Source organism: Stegastes partitus, unplaced genomic scaffold (assembly GCF_000690725.1).
Source record: "Stegastes partitus isolate 25-593 unplaced genomic scaffold, Stegastes_partitus-1.0.2 Scaffold1743, whole genome shotgun sequence".
Classification (NCBI taxonomy): domain Eukaryota; kingdom Metazoa; phylum Chordata; class Actinopteri; family Pomacentridae; genus Stegastes; species Stegastes partitus.
Window position 1 is genome coordinate 113,022 of NW_007579474.1, and position 19,143 is coordinate 132,164.

Sequence of the window (19,143 nt, forward strand, 5' to 3'; positions counted from 1 at the left end):
ACTCACAAATCACCTCAACATCAGACAATTACTGCTGCTGAACACCAGCGTCATTAAAAATAATGGTGCATTTTAGTGTTATATTCTGAATAGTCTGAATTACTTTCCATAAGAAGAAAATGTGACAACTGCACAGACTTGTGTTCAGAATCTGTTTTATTAACTTCATAAGTCGTCATGAACAGCAGGTATCCTATCAGATGTCAGCAGGCTGCTGTCAATGCCAGAGCAGTGACTGTCCTCCCTCCAGGTGTCACAGCTCCTCATACTACCTGTAAGACTGAGGAAACTCATTCTGGCCACTTGTATCTGCGTTCTTTCAGTCGCTCCCTTAAGGTCATGATGATAGATGAAGGCAGCACTTGCATCCCTGCCGATGTTGCATCAATCCGTCTGTCCATCTCATGCTCCAGTTTCCTCGTGAACAACATGTTGACACAAGTCTGACGTCCCCACACTGGACACCCTCCTCACCGAGGCTGCACCTTGAGATTCTGTCCATGAACATCACAAACCTTCCTTGGTAGGTTTTGTGGACATGTCCAACTAAAAGAAGAGCAGAGGGGTGACCCACGACTCGCTGGAGACACTCCACATCTCATCTGGCCTGGGAACACCTTGGGATGGACTGGAAAAAAGGAAAACACTGCTGGGGAGACGGACGTGAGGAATCCCCGCTGAGCCTGCTGCCACCATGACCCGACTCTGGACAAGCAGAAGGAAACAGATGGAGAAGTAAGTACGATGATAAAGGAAGTCAAAATGCAACAGTCATATATTGGGTGTATGTGTAGTGGATATGCAGTTTTCTAGGTGCTTCAGAGTTTTTCTCCAAGGAAAGGAAATCATTATTTAACAGGGAAGAAATGGACAGACCTGTTTGCACGCTTCATTTAACAGCAGACTGTGTGGATCTGTCAGGTCCCTGACATTCACCCATCCATACATGTTTGAACTGGCAACAGATTCTGTGGCATAATAATAACAGGAGGCCTCACCCTGCAAGTTGACAGGACTGGTTCCTTTGGTCTGTTACTAATGAAGTGTTGCTTTTGAGACTGTCATCGGTACGCTGCAGGATAAAGGTGGAAATGCTCAGTCATGCTGTTAACTGCTTCTGTCACACATGATACGTCTTCTAGCATGTTAAAAACAACTCCATATCAACATGTTAAGAACAAAAAGAGAGAGATTTTTTTAAATAAATCCTGAGATTTGATTCCGGGAAAACTTATTATTGAAACATGCAATTGTCAGTGTAGGTATATTTTTGATAGAGGAGGGCATTACTGTACACATGCACACTGAAGGATAAGAGAATCTGTTTAGGCAAAAGAAACTACAGGCAACCAGCAAACTAGGTACAAGCAATTGCAGACAATTAATTGATTTCAAGGTGAAATTTGAAACACTGCAATGAGCAAATCACTAAGGCTCTAATTATAGATACATCTGGAGCCTACTGCTGTAACTTCATTTATTTCATTCGCTGTTTCTGTTGCCCGTTAACCATTCCATGGTTCAGGCTCCACGCTGTGGTTCAACTGCCACAAGCTCAGCCTCATCAGCAGCCACACCTTGTAGGATTTGCAGCAGGGTTTAAACTTTTCACTTCAGTGTTTGTCACTCAAGGAGCACGAATAAATGACACGTGGATTTGTACAGTCACACTGTTGTTGGTGTCTCACGCTCCATCACATTTAACATCTATTACAACTGAAGCTTGACGTTGAAAAATGGTGTCAAATGAAATTAAAATATCTGTCAGAAAAAAACACAATTAGGTATTATCTCCACATTGTTCAGTCACACTGACAACCAACCAATCTGATCGCCAAAATAAATCTGGACAGAGTTGAAATCCTTCCAAGTAAGTTAAGACTTTTTTAGAAATCTATAAATATCATGAATAGTGTACGAGTCATGTTATAGAGCATTTTTAAACTTAAACTGCTGATACACTGCCAGCAAAGACATGTTGGCCTGACTTCCCTCATTTGTTAATCTAGTTAAATAAAACAGAGCCTGTTTACACTTGGTTTTAAAATACATCTGGAATGATTGGATCACAAATGGACAGCACTAAATACAAACACTACTACAGTACAACGTATGCTACAAAAATGTTTTAGTATGTCCAAATACATAGAACGTCAAATGCAGTATAAAAAAAAAACACAAGGATGTCCAACGACATCTGGTTGCATTTTGCAGTATGCAAGCCAGCATGCTTTCCTGGTCATGGCAACCTACAACGCTCTGCAGCAGAAGATGTGTCACATTCATCACATCACAGTGTCTTACTCGAGTAAAAGGCTTCAGCCACTAAGAGTGTGCAGACAGGTGGTTTCCCCCAGCAGACTGAGATGAATGTATGAGCAGGATGTTCGAAGCCTGAGGCTCAACGTTAGGCAAAGTAGTACGTCCCAGCTGTTTGCATGCTGCCTTCAACAGGAAGCACTTTTTTTTCAAGGGGAGCTGTAGTACGTACAAAAATGTGCGTGTTTTGCATTGAAGGGTAAACAACCACCAAGATGCAATGTGAACCCATGATTCAAACCACTTGTCAAGGTGATCTAGGATGACTTTGACTGCTCAACTTTTGCAGCATAAATGCTAATGCGTCCTGATGCATCCCCAAAAAGGACGTGTAATCACATACTGTTAGTGGTTCTACAGCTCTATAATTCCATTTAGCGGACACTTTTATCCAAAGTGACGTACATCTGACAGCGGTTACAACACAAGCAAGGATCTGGTCAGGAGAAAACAATCTAGATAAGTGCATCAGAACAAATCCAAGTGTGATAGGGCGTTGATGCCAACAGCAGGCTGTGTGGGAGGTAATAGGATTTTGTTCTTCCTTTTGTTTTCAGTCTGTCAGGTGCAAAGGTGTTCACTGAAGAACTGGTCTTCAGTATTTTCTTAAAGACTGAGAGGGACTCAGCAGATTGAACAGAGTTTGGTAACTCGTTCCACCACCGGGGAACCACAGAGGAAAAGAGTCTAGCTATTGACCTCAGGCCCTGTTGTGGTGGTTGTATCAGGAGGCTTTTGTTGGTTGAGCGTAGTAAGCAGAGGAAGTGTAGATCTGAATGAGAGAGTTCAAGTAGGAGGAAGTTGTTCTCATTGAAGTTTTGTGGGCAGGTGTCAGAGCATTGAATCTGATGCGGGCAGCAGCTGGAAGCCAGTGAAGCGATCTGAACAGCGAGGTGACATGTGCTGTTTTTGGCTGGTTGAAAACCAGGTGTGCTGCTGCATTTTAGATCATCTGCAGACGTACCACGAAAATACATCATCAAAGCAGCATATGGGGGTTTTTGTCCTGTGCTGTTTTGCAAGTGACAGAAGATTTTACCCCGTCAGTGTCAACAGGTGAAATTGTACACACATGTATTTTAGTTACTGAAACATTTCTGATGCGTCTCAGCTGTCCACTCGTTGTCAGATCACTAAAATGCATTTGGAAACCAACTGTAAACAGGGTCACAGGGTTTTCTTTCTCAACAAAATATCAGACAAGCTTAAATGTGTTTGCACATGCTGTAATACTTTTTTACACATGTTGAACGTTCAAGGTGTTCATATGCAAAATGCTCTTTTTCAAACATGTCTCTAATGTCTTCAGATGACTGACTCCAAAACTGAGGCGGGATGATGTTTTCAGCATAATGGAGGATGGCTATATAGTTCCCAAGTTTAAAAATCGTTCAGTAAGTTGCCAGTTTTCATCATAAAGTAAAATCCCTTCAAGCCCCTGTTGCTGTAGGGAATGAATGCAATGATTATGACACATGAAGGCTCAACGACACGTCAGACTGCAGCGCCTCAAGAGGCAGCCGGGACGAGAAAAAAAAATGTATTCTTACCTTTCCAAGCAACACTGCTGCAGCTCTACAGGTTTCTATGACCCATGAAAGGTGCACCCTGGACTTCTACATCATTAGAACCTTCATTCATAGGAAAGAATTTAAGCAAATGTTTAAATTCTGTTAACAGAAAAACCCTTTTAGAGTCATGCCAAAATCTGCTTATGTTCTACTACCAGCTCTGCACCTCGTAATGTCTCTTATCCGCATCAAACATGGATGTATTGCTGCAATGGTTAGCAAAGCCACCTCACAGCTTGAAGGTTCCTTGGTTTGAATCTCGGCTTTCTGTGTGGAGTCTCCATGTTCTCCCCATGCAGTGTGGGTTCTCTCTGGGTTCTCCGGCTTCCTCCCATACAGTCCAGAAACATGTTCAGGTTAATTGGTGATTGTAAATTGTCCGTAGGTGTGAATGTGAGTGTGCTTGGTTGCCTGTCTCTAAGTGTAGCCCTGTGATAGACTGGTGTCCCTTGCCTTCACCCTAAGTCAGCTGGGATAGGCTCCAGCCCCCCACAACCCTACAGAGGATAAAATGGTGTATAGACAACGGATGGATGAGAATTAAGACCCATCTGAATAGTTGCATTTAAGATTCATGGTACACTATATACTCAGTGGTCACTTTGTTAGACAGTGAAATTAAATGTGAACGTTCATGAGTAAGTCTACTTTGCGGAATATAATGTGTCATAATAATATCTTATTATACACGTATACATTTCATGATATGTTTTCACATTGAGGCTACAGTTACTCAAGATGTTGTACTGGACTGTGTTATCTACTGCCTCACCTCTCTGTTTAATGCAAATAAATACTGCAACACCTTCAACTATTTCTACAGTAATAGACATAATAGACCAGTTGTCATGCTGATTTGTAATATCACATTACTACTGACGAAGCAGAGTGGAAGTATCTGGCCCGGTTCCATACCCAAAGTCCACAAAATAGTGGAAATTGAGCTATCGTGAGCCCGTTACTTTCTGCCCACATACTGCACAAACAGAGACACTGGAGTCAGAGTTGCGTCTCAAGGGGCAATATTGATTCGAATATGTCCAGTTACACAGTTAAAAAAAAAATAAAAAAAAGTCTGCAACAAGGCAGCTTACCATTCTCTGAAATAGTCATGTGAGATCATCTGAGCTCATTTGCAAACCAGAAGGACATCTGCATGACACACATTTACCTACATGAACAAAGAAGAAGAAGCTTTATTGTCATTGTACAAGAGATACAACGAAATTTTGTATGGTATCATCTATGCAGCAGCTAATAAGGTCACAGTCTGAGAAAAAAAAGTTAAAAGGTGATAAAAAACAAATACTCTATCAAAAGTGCAAAAGAGCATTTGTTAGAATGAGTCCATAAACTGGGAGCGCATCAGCCTCTTCACAGCCATGGGGAAATAGCTGTGTTGTAGTGTGTTGGTGGGTCAATACATTAGAAGATGGTTGTGTTTATTATCGTGTTCCAATATAGCATTACAATAATGAAAATATTTTAACCAACCAAACATCACTGCTAATTGTTCTATTTGCACCTGCTATCCATGAGCTAAATACCACCTCTGGAAATAAGAAAGGAATTTGTTCTTATGAGCTTAGTGGAAGTGTTCCTGATGAGTTTTAAACTGCATTTTGACTGACAAAACATTGCTGTTACCGATATCAAGCCTTTTGTTCTATTAACCACTTTGCACATTAAACTGATGGCAGTGTGGAGTCATTTAGAGCTCTTTAGTAATAAACAGGAACATTTCATGTAGGCTTGCAATAATAAGTCTGAGCGAATTTTTAAAACCATTTACAAGACAGTCTGATCCCTGGCTCAGCCATGCTGCAAACTGTTCAACATGTGGCCAATAAATACATCATATTGTGATTTTTTTGGACAGATTTCAAGATTGCAATTTAAGTTAAAATTTTACTAGGAATGGTATTTTTTTTGCATTTCGTTGCCACTTTTTTTAAAAAAAAATATTGAAATAGTGATGTGGTTTTTGCAGTGGTGGGTACCAAACAAGTGAGTTCTCTGGAGAATATGATCTGTAAGCATCACAATATTTCAATTATAGTGTGTTAGGATGCATTTTACTTTTAGCAAAAAATTGCAGCTCCTGCAATGTGGATCCTGCTTATAGCCATGTTGCCATTTTTTTTTTTTTTTGCAATATTTCCATTAATTGTTCTATCCCTATTCATGACCTAATAAAGCCATGTCGTACTATGCGAAACCTGACCCAAACTTACCGTACATGGTTGTCTCTACCTCTGTGCCTTGAAGGAACATCTAATGTCCCATTGCAACAGTAGAATTTTTATTTTTCCCTTCATTGTGACATTTCTGTTGACATTTTCCCCATAAAAAGTTGACTGGAACATGTTTCAGTTGCTTCCACATATATCTAAAGAATGGCAGCCATCTGCACAGAGTCACAGTTCTATATTCAGCTGCAGGTTTGACAGCAGTGTGAGGCCTGCAAAAACTCGCAGCCTGCCACACCCAAACTCTCACTCACACCAGCAGTAGATAAAGCTAAAACCGAGCATTTCCATACGATTTAACCTCCCTTAACCTCATGTGCAGGCAAACTGAGAATAAACCTCTTAATCCTGGTGAACCTGTGGAAACAGCCTGTTGAATGCTACGCCCTGTGTCAGCTGTCCTAAAGCAAAAACTACAACCAAATAAGTAACCAAACACCTGAAATACGCATTTATCTGCAATTAAACAACGACTGTCATGAAATATATATAAAATATTGTCGACGTTTACCAGTAAAGCGCACTTTTCCCAGCAAGTCGTGTTTACTTTAAGTCCAAGGAAACACTGAAGTTGTGAAAAAAGTGAAAACGAGTTCGTTTTTAATGGTTTTAAATTATATTACTAAGTAAAATACAACGCAACACACTTCTGTATGGTGTCTAAAGTGAAACACTCCCACTCACCATTTTGTCGTGGCGACACATTTCCCCTGCTGGCCACAAGGTCGGAACTACAGGACGTACTACAACTACGGAAGCCCGGAGCAGCCAAACCTCCCTCGCTGATCATTATTATTAACATACTACTACTACTTCTACTACTACTACTAGTAGTAGTAGTAATAATAATAATAATAATAATAATAATAATAATAATAATAATAATAATAATAATATACCGTCTGTTGTTAATACTGTTGTCTCTGCGATAAATACCTCCTTTTCCTCATTGCTTTTCATATTTTATACTTATATAATACTTATATATATATATATATATATAAAATAAAGAACTATTATGTTCTAGTCATAATAACAATAAGAATAACTATTTAAATTTAGAAGAAAAAGAGAAATGTGATTGATAATTTTCAATAAATGTCACCAGTCCATAATAAATTTGTTGAAAATATACTTTGTTTTAATTACTGTCTTCCCATGCTTTGCTTTTAGGGCTGCTTATAGTGTGCCATATTAATGCAGTTCTTTATTTTTTTTTAAATTCCAAAGTCTGGAAAATGTGAACTTTGCTCACTGTTTCTAGCATTATGTGGAATTTTCCCAACATTAAAATCAACTGTACAAAAGCTACATGAACAGCTAAAAGAATATTTAATATTAGATGTAAATTTTATTTATTTATTGGCATTTAGTTTGTTAAAAGCAGTGGATGAATCAACACCAGATATTCTGAAGAAGAAATTAATTCTAGTTACCTTAACATGTATAATAAAGCTCATTACACCTAAACTACAATTGCTGATTTAGATACTCAGTAAACGAACTGAGACTCAGATTATCATCTGGTACCTTTCATTACATTTTTCTTTTCTCTTGTGCAACAATAAAACTCACCACGAGCCAAACTCATTTTAACACATCTAAGAGCTCCAACAAGGTTGTCTGAAACTACTGGCCGGACAGAAAATTCCAAAACAAACCCAGATTACAGCCACCAAGTAAGTAAGGCCATAAGTTTGTGGCTCGCTGCAAACCACGTAAAAAATAATTCAGCTAATTGGTGGTTTTGACTGGGCAGGAGGTTAGGACAAACTATAATCTGAAGAGTAACTGCAGCTATCAGGCAAATGTTGTGAAGTAAAAGTACAATATTCGCCTTCAAGATTCAGTGGAGTAGAAGTAGCATAAAATGGAAATAGTACCTCAAATTCATACTGTAGTACAGTTCCTGAGTATATATACACAGATACGTTCTACCACTGTTTACTGTTAAAGCTTTTGGATGTAAAGTTAAGAGGTCAGATTACATTCTACATGAGCAGAGAGTTTGTCTGACACCCTTTGGAAAAATTACTAAATGGCTACGTATTGCATCAAGAAAGCGATTTGGATTCAACACTTTCAGATCAACAAAAATGGCTTCAGTATGACGCACACTTCTTGCAAACTGCTTTTAAGTATATTTTAATGAGTTGTGGAGAACACGGCTTGTCTATCATACGGACCACGTGACTGCCCTTTTGCACAGGAGGCTATTTTTGCTCATGGAAATTAAAATCATATCCAAACACGACATTTACATGCACTGCAATATAACAATTAGAGTTGAAACTGTTAGCCTGTCCAATAGCTGATTGACTTTCTTTCAGTCTTAAACCATTTTATTGTTTGATGTTAATGCTGGAAATCAGAAGCCAATATGCAAAGACTCTCCAGTTACAGATACTCAAATGTGATTGTGATAGTAATTGAGTAAAATTTTACAATTCCTGACTAACACATAAGTCCATCTAGAAAAGGCCTCATAACAGGTTCTTCATTGCTGCAGTGACCAAATGGCTATAGTTTGCATGTGCTCCCATTTATTGTATTGAATTTACAACATATAAGCAGCACTTTTTGGAAAGATTTGTACAAAGACAGGCTCAGGCAACAGAATGTGTGAGTTAATGTTTGTGTTAGGCAACAGCAAGACAAATGGCTTTTCACTTTCAAATGTTTACTAAGATTATGACAGTCCATGTAAATGCAGTCACAAATATATCAGATGTATGCATTGGTAACATTTAGACAACGTAACTGTAAAAAAAAAAAAAGTTAAATTAGAACAAGAAAACCTTGTCACAGGAGCGAGATTCACTGATGAGTCTTAACAGAAGACAGCAGTGCAGCTGGTTGAACTGAACAGTCAACACACGGCAGATGTTTTCCAAGTGCAGATGCATATCGAAGGGGAGCAGCAGACAGTCCCATTTTTAGGAAATGCATTTTTATTGTCTCTTGTTTGTTTATTCATGTCACGAGCTTGGTGTGGAGGGTGCTGGCATGCCTTGAAGAATCTCCATATGTCTCCTTTTGTCTTTGGCGCGGTTGATAGTCATCTTGAATAGGCGACAGTACAGCTCCATGGCGGCTGGAGTGTCGTCATTTCCAGGAACCGGGTACGTCACCAGGCTGGGGTTGCAGTTTGAGTCCACCACACCCACCGTGGGGATGTTCATCTTGGCTGCATCTCGGATAGCCACGTGCTGCTGAAACACATTGTTTAGAGTTGACAGGAAGATGATGAGGTCCGGTAAGCGGACCCCTGCGTCATACTGGATGTTGGCGTTGGTGAGGAGGCCGCCCTGCCAGTACCGCGTATGCGCGTACTCCCCACAATACTTAGCAGTGCGCTCTACCAGGTGGCCAAATTGACGCCGGCGGCTGATGAACAGTATGACACCACCGCGATACGCGACATGAGCAGTGAAGTTCAGTGCTTGCTGAAGGTGTTCCACAGTTTGGTCGAGATCAATTATATCATGACCCAAACGGCAGCCATAGAGATAAGGCTCCATCAGCCTAGAAAGAGAAAATTACATTTAGGTTGATAAAGTCAGCCAACTTAAAATGAGAAATTGATGCCACTTTCCTCAAGGTACATAGTTGGTGTGGGATATGTACATTATACAGTTCTTTTGTGTAATATCAATTTCCAGGTCGTCTGCAATCCCTTTTGAATTTATTATCTTACAGTTGGTCCAGTAGCGAATATCACTCAAATGACAGCACACAGCTTTCTGTTTCCTTCAGAGTGGTGTACCTTTATTACAGCATGTATTCACTTTGTTAAACGTGGAATTATACAGCCCAACTTGCAAAGCAAAATTAAATAGTTTAAATAAAAAGACTGATGTTAAATCAAAACAGACAGTCATGTTTAGAAACCAGTAATGTGATGGGAGTTAGTTAACTATAGATGTCACACTTTGACCTTAAAGCACGAAAATACAGGTTTTTTACAAAAATCCTGGTCTGGAGATTTTAAGTAATATTAATACTACTCTACCTGGCGTAGTCATACATATAAACAACAGGGCTGCAACTAACTATTAATTTTGTTGTCTATTAATCAGTCCATTATTTTCTTGTTTGGTCACGAAGATGTCCAAAAATTGTGAAAAAAGTCAGGCTGTGTTTTCCAAAGCCCAAGTAAACATTCACACAAGTCCCGTTTTGTTTTCAACTTGGAAATCTTTAGTGTCCCTTCATAGAAGTCAAAGAGTAAAGAAACCATAAAATATTTACATTTAAGAAGATGAATTCAGAGTTTAGACTTTCTTGTTTCTCACAAAATTACTCCAACTGATTAATCAATTATCAGACAAGCTGATTATTCCTTTAATATCTGACAACTTACCAATTAACTGTTGCAGCTTTAATACACAGAGCAGTCAGGGATTGCACACCAAGGGTTAGTCGTTCTAATCTTTACTGCGCTGGATCCGAAGGGAGGCAAATATAAAGAATTTAAATGGTGTTCTCATCCACATTGGGTGAAAACTAGCAGCTCTTTTTAGGCAAAGTCCCTTGGATTTAACAAGCCAGCAGGACTCCAATGGTTTCCTATTCAATAGCAAATGGCACCAAATCAGGATGAGAAAAGGTTATCTACAAAAAGTTCTGCAACTCCAGCTGTAACCACTGGTTGATTAGTTGTCAACTATTGATTAATTATCAGTCATCATAAACTTTTAGTAATTTTATCTTTAAAAAAATCTAAACCTTAATAACATAAATATTATCTGGTTTCTTTGCCCCTGAATATCTTTGGGATGTGGATGTCATCTTGGGATTTGGGATAGACTGATCAGCATTTCTCACCATCTTTAAAAAATTTTTTTATAGATCAAACTGTTTATAAATTAATTGAAAATGTTGGTTATAGCCCTACTTGCAACACATGTACAAATAAGATTCATTAGAAGAAAAAAAAGGGGGTGATTCAGGATGGGAATACAAAAATGCTTTTGCAGGAATTTTTCTAAATACATATCTAATTTGCTGCTCAACCCTGCAACGTTCTTTCATTGTCAAGTCTAAGCGGAAGACCAAAAGGCAACAAAAACAGGAATGAATTGAAAACTGGTGCATCATCATGTAGAGCATCACTATGAAAAACACTCAATGTCTGCTCCCTCGTACAGTTACTGATTGATGAATGAGCGGTGGAAACAACACCAACCTGTGCCTGCAACCTTTTTTATGACCAAGATGCACTCTGGCGTCGAATAAGTCGTTCAACGAGAAGAGCTCAGACACACGGAAGAAGTCCGGCTTCTGAAGGGGCTCGTTCAATATTTTTTCTGTAAGGAGAAGAAGTACAGTTGTTGAAAGTCTGGAAGAAAACAGCGCTAACTAAACTTACATCAGACACCTCGGGATTCGTTAGCTCGCCTGTATAATCGTCCATCTGGGGTTGTGGTGACATAACAGACGCTTCCGTGGCATAGTGATGTCCACCGGTGTATGCGACTGTGACGGTCCGTGAGTGGAGTGACCCCAAAAGTCCTAAATACAAGACACAAGTCCGGATGAAACCACTAGCCTGAAGCTAGCTGTAACGGTGAACTAACATGCAAGTTTGTCGCATGGTAGCTCACCGTGTAAGTGCAAACGAACACGCAAACATTTAAATATGACTCTTTAAAATTGCGTTAACACAAAATACACTGACAATGACATGAAACATTAGGGGAAATAAATGTAGTTTGGCGTGCATACCTCTCATCAGTGCCCGGGCAGCCATGCTTGCTTAAGATCCACGGAAGGTCAACACAGTGCGCCTGCGCGTTTGTAGTTCATGGGTTGCCGTCATGAGTATTATTGCCGTAAAGTAGATGTTCTGTCGTAGGTTTTCCGTAAAAAAAACTACGACACCCATGATGCCCTCTTTTTTTTGTCTTTTTAAACTGCCCAACTTTATTCAACACAAATACAAGACCAACAGCAGGGTAATCGTTAAAGTTCTTAGAGAAGGAAACCTTAATTTGAACAAATAAACTGATACAGAACAAACATGTGTAAATAAAGATACAATATCTAACAAAACAACTGTAGAATGAAAAGTAAATGTGTACGCACATGTATGAATTACATTTTCTATTTTGTATTAGGTTATCCATAGGGGGACCATATAAAGAAAAATTACATGTGCAAATGTACTGAAGATTGACTGTAGAACACTCAAAGGCTTCCTGGGCTTTAACATTTACATTTTAACCTGCAAAAAGAAAAACTGCCCTTCAATGCTTGCATGAAGGAAACCAATGAACTGTAGCTTATCTGTTACACAACTTCTATTTTCAAAATTGATCATAACAATTTCCTAAACAGACAAAATCCAAAATATTAAAATTGCATTAGCTTATATACTGAAAACCAGCAACACATGTGATGAATGAAAACTCAATAACATGCAAAACAAATGCTAAACAACTTGTATAGATCTTAAAGTGAAACAGTCTATATAGATTGTTGAAAATCAAAAGTCAAGCTTTGTCTGTAATGCTGTGCTGGCCTGGGTGTGTCCCTTCACCTGTAAAAAGAGGAAAGCTGTCTAAGAAATTTCATTTGTGACCTTTCACGGAGGAGACTAAACCTACTGTGTGCAATCACATACCTGTTCACCTCAACAAACTGAAGCTTTCTTTTGACCTGCTTTAAAGTCCTGTTGAACAGAGGAACACAGCAGAGAGACGACATCCCCTGCAAGCACTGTGCAATTAATATTTGTACGATGTCAGAACAAGTGAGACATACAAATGACCCCCCCAAAAACTGCCCTGTTTCTATATAATTGTACCTCCTTGCATTTTTCAGCCAGATACCTCCTGCTGAACATCCTGCCTCTCTCCTCTGATGTTAGAGCTATGCAAGGGCTGAAGGTGATGCCAGGGTCAATGGCACTGGACAAAGACCTGAGCAGGGCAGAGCAGGATAAGCATCAGACCACTCCCCAGGAAATTATTTCACACTTTTATAATTCATTCCAAAGGTCATCTTCAACCCAATAAAACCTAACCTGTAAATCAACAACGATGCAAATGATTATACATCACTAATGAAACGACCCATTGTTGCTCGGATTCCACTCTTTATTACACAGATGCACTTAAAAGACACAGCAAAAGTTTATTTTTTTTATCTGAAAGAGTAAAAGAAAAAAAAAAACACTTCTTACAAAATATTTACAAAAAACCTGGCAATGCACAGCATGTTCAGTCACTTTGTTTTTTGATAAACAAAAATAAATAGCCTTTTTTCCCCCACATAGGAAATTCAAGAAAAAAAAATAACATAACAAAGAAATGAACACACTAAATATCAAGTTTAGCAAGACAGAGAGGAGTAATTAGGTGGTTTCTGTGGAATCTGGAACAACAATTTTGTCACAGAGGTAATAAGTCCATGACTGCTATAGTGGCTTTCATCGACAACAGAGCTTTACGTTTCCATCCATGAGTTTAAACCATCCAATGAGCTAAGAGCACTGTGTCGGAAAAGCAAATGTTGGTGGGAGCATGTAGCATAACGTCTCTGATTGTTCCAGTAGCCACAAGATTGATCTAAGAAGGTGCCTCGTAAGAATCAAGGGTATACTCCGTTTTTAAACATGTGCGTTGGCTGATTTTTTGCTGTATATGCAAAAGTTAGAAAGGCTTTCCTGAATCTGTAAGGGAGGTGAGAAGGTAATTTTCTGAAAATCTCATTTGCAGCACAGATTTAGAGCTTTAGCAGTGTGAGGTGATGATATAAGAAAGTAGGCCAAAGAGAGATGAAGTAAAGAGACATGTTTTTTTTAAAAAGACTCTTCTTAGCTGGACCTGAGTGGGAAGATACCACTTGTGGAAGAAAGAGTCAAAAGGAGGTTTGATGGCACAAGCAGAGACACACAAACAGTGCAGAGTGCAGCAGTAGAGTGTTGGCAAAGAAAAGTAAAGTGATGGCAAAACTGTATTAAGCTGGATTACTTCCAATAAAATTCAATTAGTGGAAGAGATTTTCTTCATAGCCATATTACAATGCTGGGAATTAAACAGACTAATAAGAAGTATTACATTTTGGCCCGGTTATGTTAATTCATATTGTTTTTGAATGTTTTTACTGGTCTTTCTTAATTACAGATGTATGCATTTAAGTCATATTGCACAGCTTGATGTGAGATTTGACCAATAATAGTGTTTAGTGCTGCAACTAACTTATCCTAGCTTATTTTCTAGCACTGACTGATGTGCCAGTTATTTGATTGATCAACTGATTATTCCAATAGATTTAACTTATTTTCATTAATCTGCAATTCAATATCAAGTCAAAAAAAGTGTATTCTTTTGTCCAAAAGTCAAAGAAATAAACCAAAAAGCTGTTTATCCTCCAATCTGACAAGCTGGAGCTAGCAAAAAAATTGAATGTTTTTACTCAAAAAAAAATAAAAAATAACTAAAGCAATTAATTGACTATTGATACAATTTGATTTCTGTCGACTGATCATTTTTGATTTAGCAGTGCTTTGTCATTCTTTAGTTTCCCTGTAACCACTCGAAGAAAGCTACAAGTTGTGTAATTTTGTATCGTTTTGAATTATTGCACATCTAAATGTGAATGGATCTAATCATATGATTTGTTTTCTGATTTTTTGGAGTAAACACTACTGAAGGCATAGATGGAAATCAACTACAATAACATCAGCTATAATGACTTTTATTTTTTTTACTTTTGCACATAATAGATTTTTGAATTTCTCTTAAAGTAAACTTATGTCAGGTAAATAATGCAATAAATTGTAATAACTGCATGTATATTTTCTCATTAACATTCTGTATTTCCACACAAAGAAACATCCTAATTTTAAGCATTTGGACTCACACTTATATCTTCATTCGATCATACTGAGGTTACTTTACTTGGTCACTTCTTTTTAAACCGGATATTTAAGATGATGTGCGAGAAAGTATTGTTTTCGTTAGGCGGTACTATTCATGTCTCTTGTACCAAAATCTCACTGTATTGCTTTTCAAAGGATCCATTATATGGATTAACTATAGACCACAAATAAAGTTTTTATGATGGTGTCACTGTGTTACATAACTGTATAATTGTACAAATACATTTAAAAAAATGCCTGTTTTGTTTTATCATATCAACAAACATTCCCTTTGAGCCTATAAATGAATGAGCTCAATCAGAACCTACTTTATACTCATCAGCAGGGCACAACCAAGAAATGACCTCATAAACTTATGATGCTATGGAGGCATGTGATCAGAGAAAGTACTTACAATGTGGAAAAGCCCTGCTTCTTTTCTGGATTTCTCCTGTCGCCTGATTCACAATCTGTCTCATCTACAAATTCTTCCTCGTTTCTCTCTCGATGTACTTCTTTATTACCTAGCTTCATGCTCTCGCCTTCTCTTTTTTTCTCACTTAGCAAGTCCACTCTCTCCTTTCCCTCGCTCCTGTCCCTGCTTTGAACCTGGACATGGTTGGTCCTGTTAGATTCCAGTTCGACAAACACACTTTTGTCCTTGGACATGTGCACCATACTCTGTTTATCTTCTTCCATAGAGCACTGGGACCTGTAGGCAGGCATAAGGCTCCGTGTAAAGGACATCCTTGGATGCTGCCTGGCAGTAGAAACAAAATTCAAAACAGAGGATCTGAACGGGGTATTTACACTTGTCTCTGTCGAGCAGGCGAACGGCGCTCTGCCGGTCCTTGCAGAGGACCAAACGCTGCCTGGAGTCTGTAATTTGTGACTGATGGCCCCGCTTTGATATGGCAGAGTTGCTGATGCAGTCTCGCTGATTTCAGACGAGGTGATATGGAATGGAGTCCGACTGAGAGCCCTCGAATCAGAAGTAGGGAGTCCCAGGCTCTGACGCCACTTGTTTGACTCTGAGCAAGAATGAGCAGCGCTAAGACTCAAAACCGGTCGAACTCTCTCCGTCTGTGGCGTGACGTTGTGGACGATGCCTCTCCCAGCAGTAGGCCTCCTTTGCTCAGTTCTGGCTGCACCTGCTCCATCCGCTGGCTCCAAAAGACTGGGGCTGCCCGACTGGACCGAGGGCAGGTGTGAATGTGCAGCAACAGTAGACATGTCGGGCAGCAAACTCTGTGAAAGAAGTGGTCTATCTTGAGCTGGACTAATGAGAGGACACTGTCCAGAGAGAGGACTGATACTTTTTATTGGAATCTCAGCCAGCTGATTTTCCTGTTTAATGTCTTCTTCTCTGAGTGGGGTACAAACCAGAACAGTACCATTCCTCGACACGTCTCCGTCTTTACTTTTATCTGCAGTGGAAACTTTGGCCTTTTCAGCCAGAAACCTTCTGATCTCCTGCTCGATGCTATCATCGCTGTCCACAGAGCTGCTATCTTCCTTTATCTGAGCAGCAGCTTCAACAGTCTGCAGTAATTGAGTGTCTCGATTCTCCGCCCCTTTCAGTCTCTCTGGTTCACCTTCATGCATATCATGCTCCTTACTTTTCTGAATTTGCTTAAGTTGTGAAACACTCCTTTTATTCAATGCAGACTTGTCTTTCATGTCCCCCTTGCTCTTGTGGACTTTTTTCAAAGCGCAAAACTTGGAAATCGTATCGGGTTTGAACTTTTTAGCCTCTGAAGCACTTCCTAACAGTGGTTCTTCATCTTTGAGGCACTTCCTTGATTTCCGCTTTAAGTCTCGGTTCTTTTTCTTTGACTTCTTTTTTGTCTTGAGCAGGTCTTTTATCGCAGTGTCTAGATCCTCATCGCTGTCAAGTGAGCTGCTTTTGTCTCCACTTTGGTCTGTCTTGTGTATTCCAGTGATTGGTTGTGTTTGACTTCTCTGGGAAGGTACTAAGGTGTTTGACTCTTCCGTGTGCTCAGGCGAAGCCTTACTGGTTGCTTCTTTAACAATGTTGTTGGTGCCTGACATGTTGCAAACACTAAAGCTTTTCTCTTTCTGTCTTTTTTTCTGGGTTAAAGACAATCTGTGTGGTTTCTTTTGGAAAGTCCCTTCTTTTGCTTTCGCTTGTTCTGGTTCATTTGCACAATGAGGCTCTTGAATCACAGCAGAGCTGGGTGGTTGTTTGTGCATTTGAGCCTTCTGTTCAAGAAATTTCCTGATTTCTTGCTCAATCCCATCTTCGCTATCAACAGAGCTGTCATTGCTTTCTTCATACAAGCAGCTGTCAGGAATAGAAGACTGCAAGGAAGATTTGGTGGTGGCACAACTGCTGAGGCCAACACTATGCTGGAAGGCCTCAGGCATCACAGTTTTTGAAATGTCCAGTATTGCCTCAGCGCACATGAGTTCTGCACTTGTATTCACCTTTGAAGGTGCAGGGGCTGGTTGCTCCTTAAAGCTTTCTGCTTTAAACGAAAGTACTCCATTTCCTTTGCTTTTGGAGCTTTCTGAAAGTGTAGTCTTGGGTATGAAAAGAGATGAAGGAGAAGGTTGAAAAGATTTCATCTCTTTCTCTGTTTTGCTCCGTTTTTTCTTCAGCTTGTGTTTCTTCATGTTTTCCACGTTCATGCTTCCAACAGCATGCATTAGTGACTTGCTGAAGGGTTTTTGCTTGTGTAGGAATGGTTTCAGGACACTCTTCTCCTTGAGCTGCTCGAGCTGGTAGCGCCGAATGGCCTCTTCAATCCCATCATCGCTCGTGGAGTCGGACTCCTCTTCAAAAACGTGCGGGTGGAAAACTTCCCTTTTATTCTGCTGCACCTTTTTTTCCAACTGGTATCTCTGAATGGCCTCTTCGATGCCGTCATCACTGCTGGAATCATTTGACTCTTCCTTCACTTTCATCGGGATTGGTAATTTGACAGTTTTGTTGAAGAGGCTGATTGATTTTGAGGGGCTCTTTGTCTGTTCTTTTGAACTGACTAAACTTTTAGCTGAACTTTTATTCGATTCAAAGTCCTTAAATGCGTTTTCATTTAGGGACGCCTTGTTTTTGATATACTTTTTTATAGGTATACCAGCTGGTGCAGCAGGGGTCTCGACTTTGACACTTTTAGGAAACTGGCTACTCGCAATCAAGAATGTATTGCTGTCAGAGTTCTGCCTGGAAACCTCTGGAATGGCTGGATTTTTTCTAGGAATATTGGATGGTTGGAGAAAAGTGGAGCATGGTTCCCCCTTGCGCTTGTGATCATCCTTTTCTTTCAGGTATTCCAGTATTGCCTCCTCGATTCCTCTGTCCACAGAATCATCACTGTCAGAGCCACTGCTCTCGTGGTTGTTCGGGGAGGAAATATACGCATGCGGGTTTTCAGTGGGGCTTTTAGTTTTGGACTTTGCTCCCACATAAGAACCCACTGCAACCTTGCAGACTTGGGGATGACCCTCCTGTCCTGATAGCACATTTCCCTCGATCTCGTCGCCCATCTCGAGCGAGGACTGGGTGCTCCGAAGGCTCTCTATGATCATCTGGACCTTGTCTGAGATGGGTGTGCCTCTGGTGGACAACTCTGTGTCAGAGTCATTGAAGCAGGCTGGAAGGCTATAGCCTCCAGGTGGGCCACATGTTCTCCATTCTGTTTGCGTCGCTGCGACAGGAGGTACGTTCATCAAGTACATTCTAGTGAAGGGTGGTGAGGTCCTCGACCATTGGAGCGCTGCTGCCTCCGATCACAATCACATTGTTCAGCCTTGAGAGGGAAACAGAAACAGAGAAGCACGTCAGTCTACAATAATCATTTAAGGCCTTAAGCGTACAAGTGGAATGTGATTAATCTGTCAAATTGTTCTGATGGCCCAAATTTGTCTAAAGATGTGGATATTTACATTTTGTTCAACTCTTTGCAGACATCTTGAAATGCCAGTTTATTTCAGGGAGACATAAAGGACGTTTTAGCTCCCTGACTGAGATATTAATAAATATAAACACAAATTCTAATGATTAGTTTTGTTCAAATTAATGATTTCTTGTTTTATAAAAGTCTCATCATCTGTTGTTTCCTTAAGTTAAATCAAACTTTTTTGCTGCGATATTACCCTGACAGAGACGAAAACA

At 39.7% G+C, this 19,143-nt stretch overlaps 2 protein-coding genes and 1 long non-coding RNA gene across 8 annotated transcripts in view; all 3 read right to left on the minus strand.

Annotated features, from left to right (window-relative positions):
• Positions 1-138: 138 nt before the first annotated feature.
• On the minus strand, positions 139-6,854 carry LOC103372365 (uncharacterized). Of its 5 annotated transcripts, none has more exons than XR_520989.1 (6): positions 6,651-6,816; positions 4,985-5,061; positions 4,057-4,214; positions 3,870-3,950; positions 999-1,072; positions 139-705 (listed from the first exon to the last, which is right to left on the minus strand). It is a non-coding gene; the product is annotated as an uncharacterized LOC103372365 (long non-coding RNA). The 5 variants fall into 5 exon arrangements; XR_520988.1 differs by having other exon boundaries at positions 877-1,072; XR_520987.1 differs by lacking the exon at positions 6,651-6,816 and adding an exon at positions 6,824-6,854 and having other exon boundaries at positions 139-1,072.
• Positions 6,855-8,268: 1,414 nt separating this feature from the next.
• On the minus strand, positions 8,269-11,951 carry mrps2 (mitochondrial ribosomal protein S2). Its single transcript, XM_008301983.1, has 4 exons — positions 11,867-11,951; positions 11,540-11,653; positions 11,328-11,448; positions 8,269-9,664 (listed from the first exon to the last, which is right to left on the minus strand). The coding sequence occupies exons 1-4, from the start codon at positions 11,889-11,891 to the stop codon at positions 9,118-9,120; spliced, it is 807 nt and encodes a 268-aa protein (XP_008300205.1). The 5' UTR covers positions 11,892-11,951; the 3' UTR covers positions 8,269-9,117.
• Positions 11,952-12,044: 93 nt separating this feature from the next.
• Positions 12,045-19,143, minus strand: part of ppp1r26 (protein phosphatase 1, regulatory subunit 26) — an 11,277-nt gene continuing 4,178 nt past the window's right edge. The window contains exons 2-5 of one of the 2 annotated variants that reach the window (XM_008301985.1): positions 15,421-18,778; positions 12,948-13,062; positions 12,765-12,850; positions 12,045-12,680 (exon numbers count right to left, since the gene is read on the minus strand). In XM_008301985.1, the coding sequence (XP_008300207.1) occupies positions 12,677-12,680; positions 12,765-12,850; positions 12,948-13,062; positions 15,421-18,707 (3,492 nt within the window). In that variant the 5' untranslated portion in view covers positions 18,708-18,778 and the 3' untranslated portion in view covers positions 12,045-12,676. Of the gene's footprint in view, positions 12,851-12,947; positions 13,063-15,420; positions 18,779-19,143 lie in introns of both variants that reach the window. The other variant, XM_008301984.1, reaches the window with a different exon arrangement.

Excerpts from the sequence above, each read along its gene's own strand:
- mrps2 (XM_008301983.1), bottom strand. The coding sequence starts at position 11,891 with ATGGCTGCCCGGGCACTGATGAGAG. Across the intron at positions 11,654-11,866 it reads TGCCCGGGCACTGATGAGAG|GACTTTTGGGGTCACTCCAC; the intron begins GTATGCACGCCA and ends TCTTGTATTTAG. Across the intron at positions 9,665-11,327 it reads AAAAAAGGTTGCAGGCACAG|GCTGATGGAGCCTTATCTCT; the intron begins GTTGGTGTTGTT and ends TTCTCTTTCTAG.